At 39.0% G+C, this 21673-nt stretch overlaps 2 protein-coding genes across 2 annotated transcripts in view; one reads left to right on the top strand and one right to left on the bottom strand.

Moving 5' to 3' along the window:
• Positions 1-1737: 1737 nt before the first annotated feature.
• On the bottom strand, positions 1738-3951 carry LOC148938991 (uncharacterized). The gene has a single exon (XM_089107380.1). The coding sequence runs from the start codon at positions 3949-3951 to the stop codon at positions 1738-1740; it is 2214 nt and encodes a 737-aa protein (XP_088963506.1).
• A 4939-nt stretch (positions 3952-8890) lies between these two features.
• Positions 8891-21673, top strand: part of LOC148938990 (uncharacterized) — a 62779-nt gene continuing 49996 nt past the window's right edge. The window contains exons 1-2 of the mRNA XM_089107424.1: positions 8891-10098; positions 18255-19548. The gene's annotated coding sequence lies outside the window, so the exon portion shown is untranslated. The remainder of the gene's footprint in view (positions 10099-18254; positions 19549-21673) is intronic.

Here is a 21673-nt window from a genome sequence, read left to right as displayed (position 1 = left end):
TTCTATATACACAGCCGACTCTGACAGAATGGTCGTCTTTATTCCCTGGAACTGAAATATCAAAGAAAATGGTTCAAAGATTTCATTTGCATAAATCAAAGATTTCAGCTCATTGATTTTGTTTGGGAGTTGGTCAACGTTTGTTATTAGTGCGGAGAATCTTGACTTACTTGCTGATTTTTTCGGTTGAGTACTTCCTTATGGCAGTGATTCACGTTGAGGACCGGCTTGTCCAGAATGGATATGGAAGAGCTGGAGGATCTGCTATCATCTGATTGGTTGAGACTTGCATTTGCAAAGGACTTGTAGGATGATGAGTCAGAAAGTTCATAGGCACTAACTAGTGACACAAATACTTCTGGGTCATTATTTACACTATGTACAGGGCTGGTAGCTGGGGTATCTAATAGTTCACGGGCTGGTGAGGGTGGCTCCCACCCGGACCAATCGAGTTTTTTGGGACAATTTTTCACGGTGGATAGCCAAATTTGGCTCACCTAGCTCAATCCGACGTCTGAGTTCAGCAGATAAGGCTTTCCTTTTCTCCCGATCTTCCTGGGATGCATCCGCCCTGAACTGGATTTCCTGGCGAAGCTGGTAAGATTTTTGTAGAATGTGTCTTTTCAAGTTTAGGTTTGGGACAGAGAAGAGAATTGGAGGGGGTTGGTTGTGGGTTGGTTCTTGGCCGCTGGTTCCGGATCTTTTGGTTGGCAATGGTTGCCCTAATAAGCGTCTGACGTTGCTTATGTTTGATCCCGTAATCCCGTACTGCTCTGCAAGGTGACTTTCGATGAATGTCTTGTCATTATTTACTCCTGGCTGCAGTGGTACGCCATATGCAACCAAATTGAGTTTTCTCTGCTCTCTATCTTTCTCCTGCCTGAACAACCTCTGGATTTCGTCTTCGAGGTGAGAATTAATGGCTTGTTTCAGTTTAGATGTTTCCTCCAGCATTGCAGCTCCAACGTGTTCTTTAACTTCTGAGACGGTGCATTTTTCGGCCACATTTTTCTCAAGATCGTTAACACGATCTTGGAGTTCATCTATCCTTGCAGTAATGTCTCGCTTAAGCTCTTCTACCACTCCTTTAACTATTTCCGCAATAGCTGAAGCACTAGGGACCTTAGATGATATTAAATTCGAAATTTCGATAAGCCTTACATCTTGCTGATAAGAAGGACCTGCGAGGCACATGCCAAAATCGAGATGGGGTCTGACGAGAGATTTATATAATTTTATGAATATTGTTGCCTCTCGGCTACTGATGGTCCGTTTTAATAGGCCGAGGCTGGAATTTTCAGGGGAAACAACATGCTGGACGTGGCTATGTAACTTCAACTTGTCGTTGATGATGACACCAAGGTCCTTTTCTTCTTCTCTATTCTCTAGATGTTCAATTGTTTTTGTGATGGGATTGTAAATTGAGTAGGTAGCCATTGGGTTGTTAGGTCCAAGGTGCAAAATACAGCATTTTATTGTATTGAATTGAAGGAGCCAGTCTTGAGTCCAATCCTGTAGCCTGTCCATGTCACGTTGGACCGTCTGTGGATTTGCAATGCCAAACAGTTTGGCATCATCAGTGAGCAAATGCATATTATTATCTACATGATTGAAAATGTCGTTGATGTACATCAAGAAAAGTGTTGGGCCTAGTACAGTTCCCTGTGGTACCCCGCTCATTACCATGGCTTCATGGGAGTAGATTGGCTGGCCATCCATCTCAAATAAGTGGACTTTCTACTTGCGGTTGGTGAGGAAATTCATTAGCCAGTCCATCACAGCTGAATTGATGCCGGAGGCAGATAATTTGAAGCGCAATCGAATGAGCGGTACCTTGTCGAAAGCCTTTGCGAAGTCCAGCAGCAGTAGGTCGACTGGATGTCCTTGGTCAATCATATTTGTAATTTCTTCGTATGATTCCAATAGGTTCGTTTCGATTGATTTTCCTGACTGGAATCCATGCTGCTTGGGCGACAAGATCTTGTTTTTGGTTAAATGTTCGAGAATTGAATCGTTGACTATACGTTCAAGCATCTTAACAACAGCTGAAGTTAGGCTAATAGGTCGATAATTTTCAGATTTGGTGCGACAACCTTTTTTGAATACCGGTGTTATGTTGGCTACTTTCCAGTCTGCTGGTAGCTCTCTAGAGATAAGTGACGTCTGGAAGATTCTCATGACGGGCTCTGCTATCACTTCGGCGGTTTCTTTTAATAGTCTGGGATGTATATTATCGGGCCCTGGTGACTTGTTAGCATCTAATTTCAGTAAATGTTTAAGGAAACCTGTAAACAATACCATGGTGCTCTCCTTTGGGGCTTTTACATCGTATTTCGGTGGGGAAGGTAAAGGGTCATCTGGTTCAGTGGTGAAAACTGAGACAAATTGTAGGTTCAGTGAGTCAGCAAGCTTGTTAGTGTCTGTAGTTTCTTCACCTTGCTCCGTTATCAGTTTTTTGATGCACCGTCTATTGTGGTCTTGGCTAGAGACATACCACCAAAACTTCTTTGGGCTTGTCTTAGCTTCATCAGCAAGTTTGGATTCAAAGCTTGTGTACAAGGCCCACGTCAAGTTTTTAAGTTTGTTCTGGCTTTTGGAATATTTCTCTCTATTTTCAGGGGAGTGGTGTTTTTTATATTTCTTCCATTGTCTGCTTTTACGGTTGATTTCCCTCTTAATCACTTTTGTCATTTTAGGAAGTGTTCTTGGTTTGGGGATGAGCTTGCTCGAGGTGTACTGATTTGCTTTGCTTATCAGTAATTCTTTGAAGCACTGCCATTGCTGTTCTAGAGAACCAGATAAGACGTCGTCCCATCTAATGTTGTTGAGATCCATTTTAATCTTCTCATATTTAATAAAGGTCTTCTTGATGTAGCAATTCGTTACTTTGAGGAATGTTGTTCTAATGTCTATGGTGACATGATCACTTTTTCCGATTGGGGCCATGTAAGAGGTAGAGAGGAGAGTTTCTGGTCTGCTGAGAAATACCAGGTCAAGAAGGTTTGGTTGCTGTCCCTCCCTAGAACATATTGGCTCGTCAACAATTTGGTGGAGAAGGGTATCATGAATAATGTCAATGATAGGGCTTGTAGAACCAGATGAGACGTGGGGAAACTGGTCTTTCCAGGTGATTTTAGGCAGGTTGAAGTCACCTGCGATTAGAAGATCGCCTTGGTGGGTGTCTGCAATCTTGCGAATGAGCTCTGCTAGTTTCGCATCTGTTTCCTCTGGTGACGGTGCTGACGGACTTCTATATACACAGCCGATTCTGACAGAATGGTCGTTTTTATTCCCTGGAACTGAAATATCAAAGAAAATGGTTTCGGCATAGGGGCATCCGGTGAAGTAGTCAATTGGGGTGACGGTGTAAGAGGATTTAACCAGTGCAAGTGTTCCACGGCGGCAATAATTAGATGACAAGTTCGATATAGTATGGTAGCCTTGCAGGCTAACATGTGAATTTAGGAGCTGGTTTGTTGAATTCTTGGGACACACCTCAGTAAGGAGTATAATATCGTAATCATTTGCATAAATAAAAGATTTCAGCTCATTGATTTTGTTTGGGAGTTGGTCAACGTTTGTTATTAGAGCGGAGAAATCTTGACTTACTTGTTGATTTTTTCGGTTGAGTACTTCCTTACGGCAGTGATTCACGTTGAGGACCGGCTTGTTCAGAATGGATATGGAAGAGGTGGAGGATCTGCTATCATCTGATTGGTTGAGACTTGCATTTGCAAAGGAATTGTAGGATGATGAGTCAGAAAGTTCATAGGCACTAACTGGTGACACAAATACTTCTGGGTCATTATTTACGCTATGTACAGGGCTGGTAGCTGGGGTATCCCTTCCTGAAGCCCTTGCTGATTCCAGGTGGGAATTAAAGCTCAAGCTAAGCTTGTATACCTCCATGGCAGTGATGGTAGCTACATGCAATGAGGCTCGATCTTCCATCCCTGGGCAGCAGAGGAAATCCGTCAGCGCACCTCAAAGCGGTGGAAGGGTGTAAACACCACTGAGCTCCACGCCGTGCAATTTGGTGGCCAACGCGCTCCGGGTGACCCGCAAGACTGGGGACCTTGCAGTCAACTCTAGTCCCAAGAAACATCGATGGATCTGAGACCTAGAAGAAAAGTTGTAACGGCTACGGCGTCCCCGGCAAGTGACGCGGCCCCTGTATTGGCGCGGGTGTCGAGAAGTAAACAAGCCAACCACACTACGGCGTTCCCGGCAGGCGACGCGACTTCAAATATGGCGGCGAAGTCGAAAAATCCTTTTCATGCCATAAATCTAGGAAAACCCACTACAGTCATTAAACAGGCAAAATCTAAAATAAATGTGGGATGCTGGAATGTAAGATCCGTCAAACAAGAAGCCACGCAAGTTTTTCTTGTCCATGAGATGGAGAAGTACAACATAGACATACTTTGCATACCCGAGACCAGAATTTCAGGTTATGGCTCCATAGTTATTACAGCTCCTGAAACGCTACATCAATTCCATTTTTTCTACTCCGGAGTAGAGGATAATTTGGGACTCCACGGAGTTGGTTTCATCATGAGCCAAAGAACCATAAATGTCCTCCTAGAATGGGAACCAGTCTCCTGTAGACTTGCCAGAATCAGACTAAAAGGAAACCCCGCAAATGTGTCGATAATTTCTACCTATGCCCCCCCCCCCGTGACGCTGCTGATACGACCAAGGATGATTTCTACGGCGAGCTACAGCCGCTGTCTTCTTCTGTTGCCGCACGTGATTACTTGATTGTTGCTGGAGACTTCAACGCAAGAGTTGGTCCGTCTGACCAAACCACAAGACAAGTCCTGGGAAAATTTTGACGAGGTCACAGATGCAAGAATGGGAAAAGGTTGGTAAACTATGCCTTGATGAACAACCTTGTTGTCACCAATACCCTATTTTAGCACAAACCTAGCCACCTTTTAACTTGGCATTCAAATGACGGTGTCACTAAGGCTCAAATAGACTTCATTCTCGTACGCCAGCGCTGGAGAAGCTCCGTACAGGACTCTCGCTCTTACAACGGCGTGGACACAGGCTCGCAGTCTGGGTCTCACCACAGGCTTGTTGCTGCAAAAATTTTGCTACGTCTTGCAACTCGGAGAAAAACAAACCCAAGGCCGGATTCGACATCGGTAAGCTCCAAGACAAAGAAGTTCGGCAGGCCCTCAATTTGGAACTGACTAACCGATTTGACGCCCTCAGTTCTGATGAATACCCACCCCCCGATAAGAGAGGGGAGACATTTAAAACAGTGATGACAGAGACTGCTGTTGAGATCCTCGGCCGGGAAAAAAACACACGACAGCACTGGATTACCGCTAGGACCCTGTCAATAGTCGGTGAGCGAAGACAAAAGAAGAGCGGCCCTAAAGAAGAAACAAAAGAGCTGCGCAGACAGGTAAAACGCTCTGTTCATCTGGACCACCGCCAAATGTGGAAATGCTACCGTGTCGTTAGAGAAAGCAGCACGCTCACATGATACCCGCAAGCCTTACCAGATCCTGAAAGAATCCGTTGGTAAGAAAGCTGCTGTCTCAGAAATAGTCAAAGACAGATCAGAAAAAATCATCAGTTGTCAGAAGGAGCGCTTAGCAAGATGGAAGGATCACTTTCAGATCCTCCTAAACCCATCCCGATCATCCGCCCCTGATGCTTTCCCACCTGCCGTTTCTAAAGAACCCTACGACGTCGAGCTGGATACACCGACCAGAGCCGAAATACTAAAAGCGATCAAGACCCTGAAGAACCACAAAGCCCCAGGTGAAGACGGCCTCCCCCGGAAGTGTACAAACAATGCCCTGAGGTCACTGCTGAACAGCTCCATGGCATTCTCGAAGAAGTGTGGAGGACCAATTCTTTCCCAAAAGATTGGAAGACATCAGTTATTCTCCCCTTCTATAAGAAAGGAGATAAAACCGAATGCAAAAATTACCGTGGAATAAGTCTTATAGACATTGCGGTCAAAATATTCGGGATTATACTCTTGAACCGCTTTAAAGGGGCAAGGGAGGAAAGAACCCGAGAAAATCAAGCCGGCTTTCGGCCAGGTAGAGGCTGTACTGATAATATCTTCGTTTTTCACCTCATTATCCAGCAGTTTGAAAGGTACAATCTACCTCTGATCTTGATGTTCCTGGACTTCATTGCCGCCTTTAACTCTGTCACTCGCCAGAAACTTTGGAAGATCCTAGAGAATGACGGAATGCCTCTAAAGTTTGTTGAACTGATGAAGGCATACTATGACGCGTCAGTGAGCCGAGTTCGAGTCTATGGTGAAGAAACTGAAGAATTCCTGGTTGAGTTCGGAGTAAAACAAGGGTGTATCCTCTCTCCGACTCTGTTCAATTATTGCGTCGATTGGGTGCTCGAAAATGCACTGTCGTCCTATCCAGGAGTTCAGATCGGACAGAATCTTTCACTGACTGACCTCGATTATGCGGATGATGTCGGCCTCCTGTCAGAACCCGTAGAAGCTCAAAACATGCTTGACAACGTGGTGGCCTGGGCAGACCTGATCGGCTTAAAAGTCAGCACAGAGAAAACGAAATTCATGGCTATTAACCACGACACAGGACCATTCACACTAACTGTCAATCAAGTTCAGCTGGAAAAAGTCAACTGTTTCACATACTTAGGCTCCTAAATATGTATTGACGGATCCTCCGACGCTGATATCCAACAGAGAATATAGAAAGCGCAGACAGTCTTTGCCTCCCTTCGGAAACCCTTATGGAATCGCCGCGAAGTCAGTGTCCGAACGAAAGTTCGAATCTACATGGCACTAGTCCGCACCGTTCTCCTTTACGGATGCGAAACATGGTCAGTAAAACTACAGCATGAGATTACGCTGAAGGTGTTTGAGCATACCTGTCTGCGAAGAATTCTCAGAATACAGCTGCGTGACCGTATCTCCAGCGCGGATCTACGTCGAATGTGCAATATTCAGAGAGATGTTGCGCTCACTATTAAAGAACGCCGTTTGAAATGGTTGGGCCATGTTTTACGGAAGCCGCCAGAATACTTGCCTCACCAAATACTTCTAGTCGAGCCTATTAGCTCCTGGAAGAGACGCCAAGGAGGACAGAGGAAAAACTGGTGGAACCTGGCCAAATCAGACCTTGAACCTATCGGGGGATTCAGAAAGTTCGGACACAGATGGTCAACTCAGTGGCTTACTTTTGCAGAGCAGCTGGCAGAAGATCGCTCAACATGGTCCAAGAAGGTCTCCAAGATCATCGATGCCGGGCGAGGTGGAAACGCCTGATTCCCGCCACAAGTACAAGTACAAAAGTAAGTATCTAACAGTTCATGGGCTGGTGAGGGTGGCTCCCACCCGGACCAATCGAGTTTTTTGGAACAATTTTTCCATTGTGGATAGCCAAATTTGGCTCACCTAGCTTAATCCGACGTCTGAGTTCAGCAGATAAGGCTTTCCTTTTCTCCCGATTTTACTGGGATGCATTCACCCTGAACTGGATTTCCTGGCGAAGCTCGTAAGATTTTTGTAGAGTGTGTCTTTTCAAGTTTAGGTTTGGGACAGAGAAGAGAATTGGACTGGGTCGGTTGTGAGTTGGTTCTTGGCCGCTGGTTCCGGATCTTTCGGTTGGCAATGGTTGCCCTAATAAGCGTCTGACGTTGCTCATAATTGATCCCGTTATCCCGTACTGCTCTGCAAGGTGACTTTCGATGAATGTCTTGTCATTATTTACTCCTGGCTGCAGTGGTATGCCATATGCAACCAAATTGAGTTTTCTCTGCTCTCTATCTTTCTCCTGCCTGAACAACCTCTGGATTTCGTCTTCGAGGTGAGAATTGATGGCTTGTTTCAGTTTAGATGCTTCCTCCAGCATTGCAGCTCCAACGTCTTCTTTAACTTCTGAGACGGTGCATTTTTCGGCCACATTTTTCTCAAGATCGTTAACACGATCTTGGAGTTCATCTATCCTTGCAGTAATGTCTCGCTTAAGCTCTTCTACCACTCCTTTAACTATTTCCGCAATAGCTGAAGCACTAGAGACCTTCGATGATATTAAATTTGAAATTTCAGCTAATGAGGGGGGTCTCCTGATGTACCAGAGTGCTTACAGATCGGGCAGTACCACTGCGTGTCTTTAATGGTTGACATCTTTGTAAAAAGTTCGTACTCTATGGTGGGCATCTTTAAGCACTCAATACATAGCCATTTGTCACACCCGTCACATATAACAGCCTTTGAATCCGATTCGAGACCTTATTTACATCCAGAACAGAAATCTAGGGACATTTTTGGGCTAACTAGCTTCCGTTTGTTATCCCGTTTAGGAGGCATCCTTTTTCGCGCAGTTGTCCTGCCAACAGTGCTTACGAGCCCGTGCACTTGTCTATCTGGTTCTGTTTTCATTATCCTGTGGTTGGCGTAAAAAAAAAAAAACTGCTGGCAATGCTGCTTTGGAATATTTATTTCAAATTGTAGGCAACGCCACTTCTCAATATTTATTCCAAGCCCGGTTTACAATTGGTCAAAATATATGCAATTAATGTGAAGGCCAAAATATTTTCTTAATATACTTCTCAGCCAATATATTTTCTAATTTGAAAGTTCTTGTTGCCTTGACAGTTCTTGAGGTAGATAGAATGTGAGAAGTTCAATAATCAAATCACCTATTCCCAGTAGTTTAAGGATTAAAATCCCGCTGGTACCAACTCGGCCTCTTGTTTGTTTGATATTGCTCCCTTCTGCACAAATTATCACCAAAAGTACGCAAAAACGGACGAGCCAACTTAATTTGTGGCGTTTTTAATATTTAGCGTTTAGCAACTGCGCTCTGTTGCTAACTGCAAATTTAGAAGAATCAGAAGCTTGGCTTTCATCTAGCCTTTTATCAGCCAAGAGCCTAGCCAACTATACCTGCACACAGAGCATAGAAATCGACATCTATCATCTTATATTTGAACTCCTAGAGTCGAAAGATCTGCTGAAAGATATCTGAATATATCTAATAAATATGAGGCAATCAAGCCAGTAGCTCTGTAGCCCACAGAGTGAAGCAAAAGGAAAAGGGCTAAATATTTTTACTGAAAAGCCCGCCTGCTGTTAAATAGAAGAAGAAGAATCATCTTAAATAAACGTCAAGCCCTGAAGCAAGTTATTATCATAAAGGCCTAAAATGAAATTCAGTTTTCTTTTCAGTGAGATAAGCTATGCATTGGTAATAAAAAGATAAGTTGTCAATTATTTTTATATATTGAAAGTGACCACTCAGAATCAGGAACTTATTCCCAGATCAGACAAGTGATCAGATCAGGAACTTATTTGAGGATTAAAGCAAAAATATCAACTTTTCCAAACCCTTTTTATTCTGTGAAATGTTGTGCATAAGTATTTAATATGGACTCAAGCGATCCTCTATATGAATGTTCCTGCTGTGAGAAGATACGACTCCCTGCAGAACAAAGCCCTAGACCTTTTTTACAGGCGGCAGAGTTATGTCTATTGGAGTACATTGGCAAAAGTAGTCTCTTTGATGTGGACAAACTTGTTTTACTTCCAAATCCAATTGGGAAAATTGGAAGTCAACGATCACGTGGGTTCGAAGCAGAATACAAGGTTTACTGTGAATTGGAACAATTAAAACACAATATATATGTGTTTTATAGTCTTCAAGATAATCATGATAATGAAAAGTTTGGGGATTTTTTGCTAATAACAAAATCATCAGTCATTATTTTAGAGGTCAAAGCTTTCAAGTTGCATGATAAACCATCTGAAAAGAATTACAAAAGTATGGGAGAAACTATTTCAAAGAAAGGAGAAAATACTCAAAAGAAAAGTGTGACTGAAAACATTAAAAAAGCTCTAGCTGACCATAATATTAGTTCTGAATGCTGTGAACGTGTTCCTATTCACTTTTTCTATGTTTTTGTGAATATGAACGCTCCAAAGACAATCGATTATAATTTTGTACTATTTGATTCAAATAATTTATTTAAAGATTCCCTATTTCAAGATAACTATTTAGAAAAAATCAACAAATTGTGCACAGAAGAGCCAGTATCAGTGGATAAAAAGGTTAAACACGCAATCAGGACACTGTTAGCAGGGTTAGTAATCTTTGATTCTATTTTTAATTTAGATTTTGAAAATGAAAAGTTCTATTCTACTGAAGTTCTATTAATATATTGAATTTATTTTTTTAATTTATTTTTATTATGAAACTTTTTTTTTGTTTGCTAAATTTTTAAATTTAATATTTTCTTTGTTATTAAATAGCAAATCTTCAGGGATAGTGTCACAGACAAAAAATGTTCAACAATTATCTTTGTTTCTGGGTGTGCAGGTAACTGAAACCTCTTGTTACTGAACCCCAAGTAACTGAAGTAGACCACCGGCAGCTCAATCCCATTGAACTGAGACCTTTTTCAACTAAACTCCCATTTAACTCAACACTTAAGAAACTCAAGCCCCCCTTTAAATCCAGTCTTGTTTAACCTTAATTCCACTCAAGGCCTATGAATAAGTATAAACTAGTGCTTATTAGAAGCTAGAAATTTTCTTCCCGCTTTGTTCGCTGTTTTTAGCACATATCAGCCATGTGGATGAGTTAGGAAAGTTGGTGGGAAATAAAGAGATGGCTATTTAAGTTTCTTTGCTCACACTCTGTTCAAATAATAAACAACTTCTGGTTAATATTGCATGATCACTCCACTCAATGAGAATTGAAAACTGAACAGAATGGGTTTTTGGCATTTTGACATGGCTCTATTCAAATTAAAAAGTTCTGTTAAATTTTGCAAGATCACTTCACATAATGAAAATAGAAAACTTTAGAGAATGTTATTTCTGTTCAAATTTTTGGTCGAATAGGTTTTTTTTTTAACTCCATTCAAATTAAAAAAAAAACTTTTTGTGAATGGTGCATGTTCAGTTAATTCAATAACAACAGAAACTAAAGAACATGTAATCTCTGGTGTTTCAATATGGCTAGATTCAAATAAAAAAATTTGGTGAAAGTACCATATTCAGTTAATTCTTTAAAAATAAAAAAACTGAAGAGCATAGGATCTCTGGTATTTTAAAATGGCTTTATTCAAAGTAAAATTGTCTGGTGAATGATGTATGGTCACTCCGCTGAATGAAGTTAGTGTGAAACTCAAAAATATGTTTATTCTGTTCAAACTTCTAGTCAAATGTATATTTGTTTGAACTCCTTTTGAATTAAACAAAAAAGAATTTTTGTGAATGGTGCAGGGCAAGCTGACTCAATAAACAAGAAAAATAGCTAATGAGCATAGGTTCTTTGGTGTTTAGAAATGGATTCAGATGACTCAACCAAGGATGATTTCTACCTTACTCTGACCTGATGTCTCACAACAGTATCTCCCAAAGCTATAACAGTTCTTCTATGTGACTTCAACACCATTGCACGTGATGATGTGGATGTTTGGCCTGAAATAATTTGTCCTCTAGACCTTGTCTCACTTAATGATGATGGCCTTCCCCTTCTTAAACCTAATAGTCTAGACAAAACAAATAGCATTAAAGTTGTCTAAAGGTACACCTACCTGGCTTCCCAATTTCCTCAGATAGATCGCTACTCCCCAAGCTGCAAGCAGGAATTTTCACAGCGTGTTCTACTATGGGTAAGCTAAACCGTCACCTTTTGTAAAAATCGAACATCAGTCTTTCAACTAAACTGTGGACTTTCAACACCCTCGTTTTATCTGTAATGCCTTGTGGAGCTGAAACATGTCTTGCATCACCTGCAACACTAAAGGCCATCAATGTAGTCCAGACAAATAGCCTGATATAGATTAAAGGTCTAAGTTGGCCTAATTTTCTGAGTAATGAAAAGCTGTTGCCCCCCAACCAGTCACAGATTTCTACCCAAGCAGCTGAGCGTACCTTAAAATTGTTCGGAAACCTACTTCGAATGTCTCTGCACTTACCAATAAAGACGTTAACCCTCTTAAAGTCACTTGGAAGTGATCCTGCAGCCAAGAGTAGAAATGATGGTCCAGCAGCCTGTCCGACTTCCTGGTGATGGCAAACATCAGACCAAGTGAAGCGCAAACGCTCGTACTGGATCAAAGCTGATGGAGGAGGTAGTTGTCATTCTCTACGCTGAACAGTGGCCAGCAGGATACCTAAGTCAAAGTAAGTCAAGTAAGTCCTTTTGTGTATTTTATGTGACTGAAAATATTGTCTGCATCGAAAATATTTTATACAATACACGACGTCGTTGCAATACTATTATGTATCTGTTTCGCTCTTTAAATATAAGGGAATGAAACGTCATTTACATGACTCCTTTTTAATTAAAGCTATAGATTATTGACAGTCAAGTATTGTAAGTCGTGTCAATAGACCTCCATAATATTCACCTATCCGATCGGGTGGGTTTATGCCCCACATTAGGAACTACGGACTGTCACTTGTTTTCTTAACACAGACAAATTTGAGCCTTTACTTGATGTCATGAAGTCCAAATGGACCTTAAATTAGAAGTAGTGCCTTTGTAAAATTATGGTTTTTTTTTATTGGACCTTTAACTTTTGCCACTGCTTGTCTTTTGTCATCTTGGAACACATATTGCCAAACTTTTGCTTCTTTTAATTGTTCAGGCAGTGGAAGAAAAACTTCTTTTTCTTCCAACGATTTATGATTTATAACACCTGTAACTTTTGATTTTTACCCATTGTGACTTTCATTTGTTTTGGGCTGTTTTATCTCGGGTTGTCTTTTGTCCTTATTATAAGCAGTGCCTTTGAAAAATATGAATTTTTTTATTGGACCCTTAACTTTTGCCTCTGCTTGTCTTTTGTCATCTTGGAACACAAATTGCAAAACTTTTTGGGTCTTGTCTCATTTAACATTCCAGGTTTTGATTTTTACCCATTGTGAATTTCATTTGTTTTGGGCTGTTTTATCTCGGCTTGTCTTTTTGCCTTAAATTAGAAGTAGTGCCTTTTTAAAATTATGTTTTTTTTTTATTGGGTCGTTAACTTTTGCCTCTGCTTGGCTTTTGTAATCTTGGAACGCACATTTCCAAACTGGTGCTTCTGTTAATTGTTAATGCGGTGGAAGAAAAACTTATTTTTCTTCCACCGATTTATGATTTATAACACCTGTATCTTTTGAATTTTACCCTTTTTTAATTTCATTTGTTTTGGGCTGTTTTATCTCGGCTTGTCTTTTTTCATTTGAAATACATATCGCCTAACCTTTTTTTTTTTTTTAAAAAAGGCATTTTATGCATTTATGAATTTATAAATGTAAAAATAAAATGATAATCGCTATAATTGTTAATTATGATAGGGCTAACTATTACAAGGAACACTAGAACGTCTGATTACCAATTCAATGAGCCCCCTGTGAAGTTTATTTGACCAATCTTTTTATAAAAACTCTATCGGTCCCCAGGGAACAACTTACAACCCGTGCACTGAGTGCTTGGGGGATTTTTATACTCAAAGACATAATTTCCTGACCTTTTTAATAGGCTTAACAACATGCCTCCATCAAAATTTTGATTGGAAGTGTTTGGGGAAATGATGGGCGTGGAGGGAGACATTTGCCCTCTGATCATTTTTTACTAATAAAAAAGGCACTAGTCCTCTCAATTTACAATCAAATGAGCCCTTTTTGAAGCTTCTATGGCAAAACTTTTTAAGCAAACCTTATATGGTCCAAGGGCATAACATACTACCTTTGTCATGAAGGCTAAGCGGGGAGGGTTGTCATCCTCAAAGACATAATTTCCAGACCTTTCAACTTCGTTGGACGAAATGACCATATCAAAATGTTAATTTTTTGTGTTTTGGGAAATGATGGGCGTCGGGGGGGGGGGGATTCTCCCTCTCATTGCTTTCGACTATTAGAAAGGGCAAAAGCCCTCACTATTTCCAACCAAAAGAGCCCTTTTTGAAGTTTTTACGACAATGCTTTCTATATAACAGTATTTGTCCCTAGGCCATAACTTGCAACCTTAGCCCCAAGGGCTGTTGGGGGTTGTCATACTCAAAAACATAATTTCTAGACCCTTTAACTACATTCAACAAAATTGTTATACAAAAATGTTGATCGGAAGTGTTTGGGAAAATGATGGGTATAGGAGGGAGGGGGGCATTCGCCCTACGATCGCTTTTGACTATTAATAAAAGCACTAGCCCTCTCAACTTCCAATTCAATGAGTCTTTTTTGAAGTTTTTACGACAAGGCTGGCGAAGACCTAATTTTCAGAACTTTCAACTACGTTGAACAAAATGTCTGTCTCAAAATTTTGATTGGATGTGTTTGGGGAAATGTTAGGTTTGAGGGGGGCATTTGTTGCCCTCCAAGTACATTCGAACAATAGATAGGGCACTAGCACTTTCAATTTTCAATCAAACGAACCCTCTCTCAAGTTTCTACGACAACACGTTCTATAAAACATTATGTGCCCTAGGACGCAACATTGAACCCTTACGCTGAGGGCTCATAGTGGGTGGGCGTGAGGGGGTGTTAGTTTTACTCCAAACACTTTTGACCATTATAAAGGGAACTAGCCCTTCGAATTTTTCGAAGTTTCTATTAAAATGCTCTGTAAAAATCTTGAATGCCTCTAGGGAATAACTTACAACCCTTGACCTGAGGGCTGTGGGTGGGGGGTAGTAGATTATCCTCAAAGACCTAATTTCCAGACCTTTCATCTACGTTGAACAAAATGACTATCTCCAAATTTTAATTGAATTTGTTTGGGGAAAAGGTGGACATGAGAGGGGGTTAGTTGTTCTACGATTACCTTCGATCATTAAAAAGGGAACCATCCCTTTCAAAGTATAATTAAATTAGCAGTAATTAAAGTTCTTAGGACGAAATTTTCTATAAAAACCTTATATGCCTCTAGGGTATAACTTAAAACCCTTGCCCTGAGGACTCATAGGTGGTTGTCATCCTAATAGACCTAATTTCCAGAACTTTTAAATGAATTGAAAAAAATGAATATCTAAAAGTTTTGTTTGGATGTGTTTGTGGAATTGGTTGTCGTGAGAGGGTGGTTAGTTGCCCTCCATATACCTTCAACTATCGAATAGGGTACTATCCCTTTCAATTTCTAATGAAATGAGACCCTTTTTGAAGTTTTATGACAATACTTTGTATAAGAACCTCTTAGTTGCCTACCAATCATTTACTCCTATTAAAAAAGTCACTAGACATTCAATTTCAAATCAAATGAGACCCTTTTTACGTGTTTATGACAACGCTTCTTATGGAAACCGTATATGCCCCCAGGGCATAACTTATAACCCGGGCCCTGCGGGCTTTGGGGGGGAGGGGGTTGTTATCTTCAAAGATATAATGTTTCAACTACGGTGAACAAATGAGCTATATCTTAATTTGGATTTGATGTGTTTGGGGACAGGTGGGCGCGAGAGGGGGTTAGGTCCCCTCCAATCACTTTTGACAATTAAAAAGTGCACTAGCTAGTTTAATTTCCAATCAAAAGAGCCCCTTTTGAAGTTTTTACGACAACACTGTGTATGAAAACCTTATATACCCCCAGGGTATAACTTATAACACTTGCCCTGAGGGCTGTGGGGGGGGGGCATCCTCAAAGACCTAATTTTCAGAAATTTCAACTACGTTGAAAAAAATAGCTATTTGAAAAATTTGATTGGATGTGTTTTTGGAAATGGGGGGCGTGAGAGGGAGGTTAGTTGCTCTGCAATCAGTTTTGACTAGCCTATTAAAAAGGGCACTAGCCCTTTGAATTTCCAATTGAATGAGCCTTTTTTGAAGTTTTTATGACAACATTTTCAATAAAAAAAACCTTATATGCCCCCAGGGCATTACAACCTTAGCTCTGAGGGCTTTGGGGGGGGGGGGTGTTATCCTCAAAGATCTACTGTCCTTTAATTCCTAAGAACTTTAATCTACGTTGAACAAAATGGCTATCTCAAAATTTTGGCTAGCTGCCCTTCAATTGCTTTTGATTATTAAAAAGGGCCCTAGCCCTTTGAGTTTCCAATCAAATTAGTCCTTTTTGAATTCTTTACGAAAACACGTTCTACAAAAACCTTATATGACCCCCACGGCAAAACTTACAACCCTTGTCCTGGGGGTTTTTGTCATCCTCAAAACTTTCAAGAACAAAATGCCTATTTCAAAATCTTAATTGTATGTGTTTAGGAAAGTTTTGGATATGAGAGGGAGAGTAGTTGCTCTCCATTCACTTTCGACTATTAAAAAGTGCACTAGCCTTTTCCATTTCCAATCAAAAGAGACCCGTTTGAAGTTTATATTACAACACTTTCTGAAAAAACTTTATATGCCCAAAGGGTATAGCTTAAAACACTTACCCTGACGGCTCTGACGGGTTTGTAATTCTAACAGACCTAAGGTCCAGAACTTTAACTATTTTGAACAAAATAATATCTCTAAATTTTAATTGGATGTGTTAGTAGACATTTTAGGCGTGAGATGGGGGTTTTTTACACTCCAATTACTTTCAACTATTAAAAAGGGCACTAGCCCTTTCAATTTTCAATCAAATGAGCCCTGTTTGAAGTTTTACGACAATACTTTCGATAAAAACTTCATATGCCCCTGGGCATAACTTAAAACCCTTGCCCTGATGGCTGTGGGGGGTTGTCTTCCATAAAGACATAATCTCCAGAACTGTCAACTACGTTGAAATAATTGTGGGCATGAGAGGTGGGTTAGTTGCGCTCCAATTACTTTCGACTATTAAACAGGCCACTATCCACTTTAATTTCCAATTGAATCTGACCATTTGAAATTTCTATGACAACGTTTTCTATAATAACCTTATATCTCCTCAGGGCATAACTTACAAGTCTAGTCCCGAGGGCTGTGGGAGAGGGGGGGGGGGCTCATCCTTAAAGACCCAATTTCACAAACTTTCAACTACGTTGCACAAATTGGCTAACTAACAAGTTTGAGTGTCTGTATTTTAGGAAAAAGTGGGCGTGAGTGGGGCACTAGTTGCCCTCCAATCACTGTTGACTATTAAAAAGGGCACTAGCCTTTTGAATTTTCAATCAAATGCGCCCTTTTTCAAGTTTCTACAAGACATCCTTCCATAAAAAACCTTATATGCCCTAAGAGTATAACTTAGACCCCGTGCCCTTAGGGCTATGATAGGGCTATCATCCTCAAAGACTTAAGTTCCAGAATTTTCAACTACATTGAACAAAATGGCTATATCAAAATTTGATTGGATGCGTTTGGATACATGGTGGACGTGGAAGGGCTGTTAACTGCCTTGCAATCATTTTTTACTATTAAAAAGAGCGCTCGCAACTCCAATGTCTACTTGAAAGAACCCATATCGAAGTTTATACAACAACTCCTTCGATACAAAGTTCCCTGGCCTAAAACCAAAAAAATAAAATAATAACGTGTGCCAACCTCGTTCTGTACTTATGTATCGCACCTGGGCTTCCTGTGATCGTGGTAACTCTAGTGGCAGCTGTACTATAAATGTAGCGCCGTTGGGTCAATTGAACCTCATTTCCATAAAGTCCTTGAAGTTTCAACTTAACACAATTATCCAATGCTATATCACATGTGATATGTCTTCTATAAACTATATTTTCATATACCTCTTAAAATTTTCATCTTAATGCTTTTGGCCTTATAAATAGTTGCAATAGAAGTGGTAGTTGAAGTAGAAGTGGTAACAGCTATAACCATGATTACAACTGCTACAAACTCAAGAGTTGTATTTAATAGCATAATAAATCTGTAAAGAGTGGCCTTTACATTCAAAAAAAGAGTAGTCAGTATTTGGAGCTCATGTGAGGACTCACTCACCGCAAATTTCTTTTGCTATTATTTTTGCAAAACTCTAAAATTGTTTCCTTAACTTAAACAGAATTTATAGTTACGGCTCATTTGATAATTTTTTCTCAATAATAAAATCATGTGTCCTAATTAATCGTTTTGGGCAAAAAGTTTTGACAGGATTTCTAGAGCACACTTTCCAGAATTTTTTTTTTTTGTAAATATTTTTAATAATTTGTTTTAACAGTTTTTCCATTTTTTTATTGATTTGAAGAAGCGGATGACCGCTCAGACATAGGAGTCAGTTTTAAAATATAAACGGAAAGGTCCAGTAGTATCTTTAACTATATATTACTTTTGCCATAGTAGTTGTGACTATAAGTAGTTTGTTTTTAAAGCATCCTTATGTTCGTCTCGAGTTTGTTGTGCTACAGCTATATTTTTCTCTTCAATCTCATTATTTGTTTTTCAGGGTTTATGGTTTACACATTAGTTACTTAAAAACTAAGTACTAATGGGATATTATGAAGCCAGGACAAATTATAAAGAAACAATTAAACGAAGAGTACAGAAAGAATAAAAAGAAAGATGAGAAACTGAACAAAGTAGTAGCAGATGTATTTTTGACCCCCGCACAGAAAACGATTGTAGAGTGTGATCATCACTTTTTACATATCATAGGTCTACAATGAACTGGAAAAACTTATTGCTTAATATTGAAGATGATCAATGTGTTTTTGAACTTTGGAAGTTATATAGCTTACAAAAGAACAGAACAAATGAGTTAATCATAGTGTTTCATAGGAATAAGAAAACAGTAGAGTGGATTAGAGAAATATTTTTGCAAACTGTCAAGACACAAATTGAACGACAGAGTAATAACAAAAAAGAAAAAACTAGTGTGGAAGAATGTCCGAAACTAATAAAATTCAGTGGTGGCAGTGACGTTATTGATATTGAAACACAGAATCTGTTTCACATTGGAGAATATGCTAACAGGACAAGCTTTAAAATGTTTTGTGATGATCTAAATTTGGGCTTTGGAACATTAGATAGCAAAAGTAGAGTATCTGAAATTTAGAACATAATTGCCAAGTCTACTTTCTGCTGGTTGACATCTTATTCAGAAATGCCAACTCTTTATGCAGTTTCTCGCATTAGAAAGAAGATAGATGATTCTTATCACTCTACACGTCTCTCAGATATTCTAAGATATACAAGCAGCATATACAGCCTAATAAAGCAACTTCATGGTACATATCTTAGAAAGAATGGGTGGATTACTAGTATTGATTCTAACCCAGGAACTCGAGTTATTGGAGAAAAACCTCAGTTTAATTGTGTAGAAGATTGTAACTCAGTGAAAGATAAGGTGGAGGAGCTGCTTCACAGATTGAATGAAGAAGGAATTAGGAGAGATGAAATAGCTGTTATCAAAACTGAGGTGTCAAAGGACATAATTAAGGATATTTTGCAAGAAGCTTCTACAATCGGAATTTATCCAATCATAAATACGTAAGTAAAAATAATGAATAGTTTATTGATTTGATCTTGGAGGTTCTATAATAAAGGATGTGAAGAATCTCTTCTCATCTATGATGAGTAAGAAGTAATAGTTGTAGGGCAATAGTTCAGTCAGTTGGTCCTTCTATGACATAAAATAAGTTATCAGCTACAATACCTCTCTTCCCTTTTCAGATTTTGTCACAAGTGCGTGAAAGATTATTTTTTGTCAAAAAGCTAAGGGTCACCAGCTACTTGTTTTGGTGAGACATTTTTGGTTAATTCTGTCAGTTTAGTGCCAGTTGATTTAACTTAACTCCAATATTTGGTCGCGTACCCTTTTCCTTGTTCCCTTAAGTAGACAATGTAGATTTTTCATTTTTCTTTTTTTATAAGATATTTAGTAGTAAAGACCTTCTACCCATTTTCTAGTAAGGGTGGGTAGCCAGGGTTTCATTCTAGTATAGTATATAAGATAAATACATTAAAGTGATTAGTGATAAGCACAGAAATAACATTGCTATGGCTAGATAGATAGATAGATTTTATTTCATAGAAATATAAACAACACAAATAATTAAATAGAGCCAAAAGGGAGCTAAGCTCGAAAGGAAGACTAACAATTATTACAATGAGTTCAAGTACGCCAAAAATAAATATAAAGAAGATAAACCAAAAAAAATCTTAACATATAGAAGGATGGAAGAATAAAGGAGGCTACCCCAGCACAGCAAAATCTAAAAATAATACTAAGAAATAAATTATCAAGAAGAATCACCCCGTTATCAAAGGTTAATAATATATTCTACTAATTTAGTCTTTAAAAGTGATCGGCTATTAATATTTTTATATTTACCATTTAATTTTAGCCTATTTGCTATAGAAGGTATTTGGTATCTTATTGAAAATGTATCTCTTTCACAATTAACCAAAGGGATTTTATACGCTCCAAAACGAGCCGACGAAGAAGCGAGTGAGCGAATAGGGGTGACAAGAATTTTTGATTCATTAAACAACTTACCAGAGACTGAATATTATAATACCAGAGCGATAATTGCAAATCCCTAAGTTGATTAAGGTTTAATATATGAAGAAATAAAAATCAAGTTTTTGTTTCAGAAAGATTTTGAAGTCGTGCAGGATGATGAAAGAAAGTACCAAGGATTCTTACGGCTTTATTTTGCAATGTATGGAGGGGTATAGAAAGATTATGAAATGTATTTAGGCAAATAATGGGACAATATCTTAGGTATGATTCTATTAAAGAATGATAAAGAATTTAATAGTTTAAAAAGGAAAAACATACTTTAATCAATATAACCATCCTAAATTTTGGGCTAATTTTATACGGAGATGGTCAGAATGACTACGGAAACATAAAAGCTCATCAAGAATAATCCCCAAAAATCTATATGTCTTAACCTGTCTAATTGTACACCAAGAAACAACTAACTCATCAAACCCAACTTTAGCAACTCCTTGTTTAGATCTCCCAAAAACCGTAAATACTGTCATAGACAAATTGAGAACCAGAGGATTACAAGAAAACCACTGGATGACTGAATTACTTTCAGACGCCATGTTATTGATCAATAGTGAAGGGATTTTAGCTTCAACAGATACCGTTGTATCATCTTCAAACATAATTGCTAGGCTATCCTTATAGGATAGACAATTAAGGAGATCATTTATATATATCAACATAGTAACGGTCTGAGTATAGACCCCTGGGGCACTCCAATAGCATCCAGGGAGTTTGGCTAAGACAGATGGCCTTGTAGGTCTACTTGGAATCCGCGATTTTGTAGATATGACTTAATTAAATCCAATGCCTTTTCACGAATTCCAGAGTTATTCAATTTTTCAAACAAAATGGAATGATTTAGAGTATCAACTGCTTTTTTTATATCATAGAAAATACATGACCCATAATTACCATTATTCAGTGAATCATTAGTTTTAAGCAAAAGGGCTGCAACTACTTGTTCAGTAGAATGACCTGATCTAAACCTAAACTGGCTTTTGATTAAAAGATTTTTTTATCCAAATAATACACAATTCTTTTGGGAAATAACTTTTCCAAAATCTTTGACAAAGGAGAAAGTATTGCAATAGGTCGGTAATTATCAACATTAGTTTTATCAACGTTTTTTTACTGGGATAACTCGGGCAATTTTCCATTAGTAGAGAATACCCCAGAATATAAACACAAATTAAAAATTCTCTATTTAAATTTTTTGGAATTCATCAAGACTAACTGGGGTCAAAAACATACTTGTATCCTCTGATTGAAGAAGGTATCCTTTATATGAATGAGCCGAATTCGAGCCGATACCATGAGTAACATCAGAACCAATACTGGCAAAATGAACGCTGAAAGATTCTGCA

Source organism: Artemia sp. Qi Xiang Cuo, unplaced genomic scaffold (genome assembly GCF_049724085.1).
Source record: "Artemia sp. Qi Xiang Cuo unplaced genomic scaffold, ASM4972408v1 HiC_scaffold_23, whole genome shotgun sequence".
Classification (NCBI taxonomy): domain Eukaryota; kingdom Metazoa; phylum Arthropoda; class Branchiopoda; order Anostraca; family Artemiidae; genus Artemia; species Artemia sp. Qi Xiang Cuo.
The sequence above is the reverse complement of the archived record's forward strand: the minus strand, read 5'-3'. Positions and strand labels throughout refer to the sequence as shown.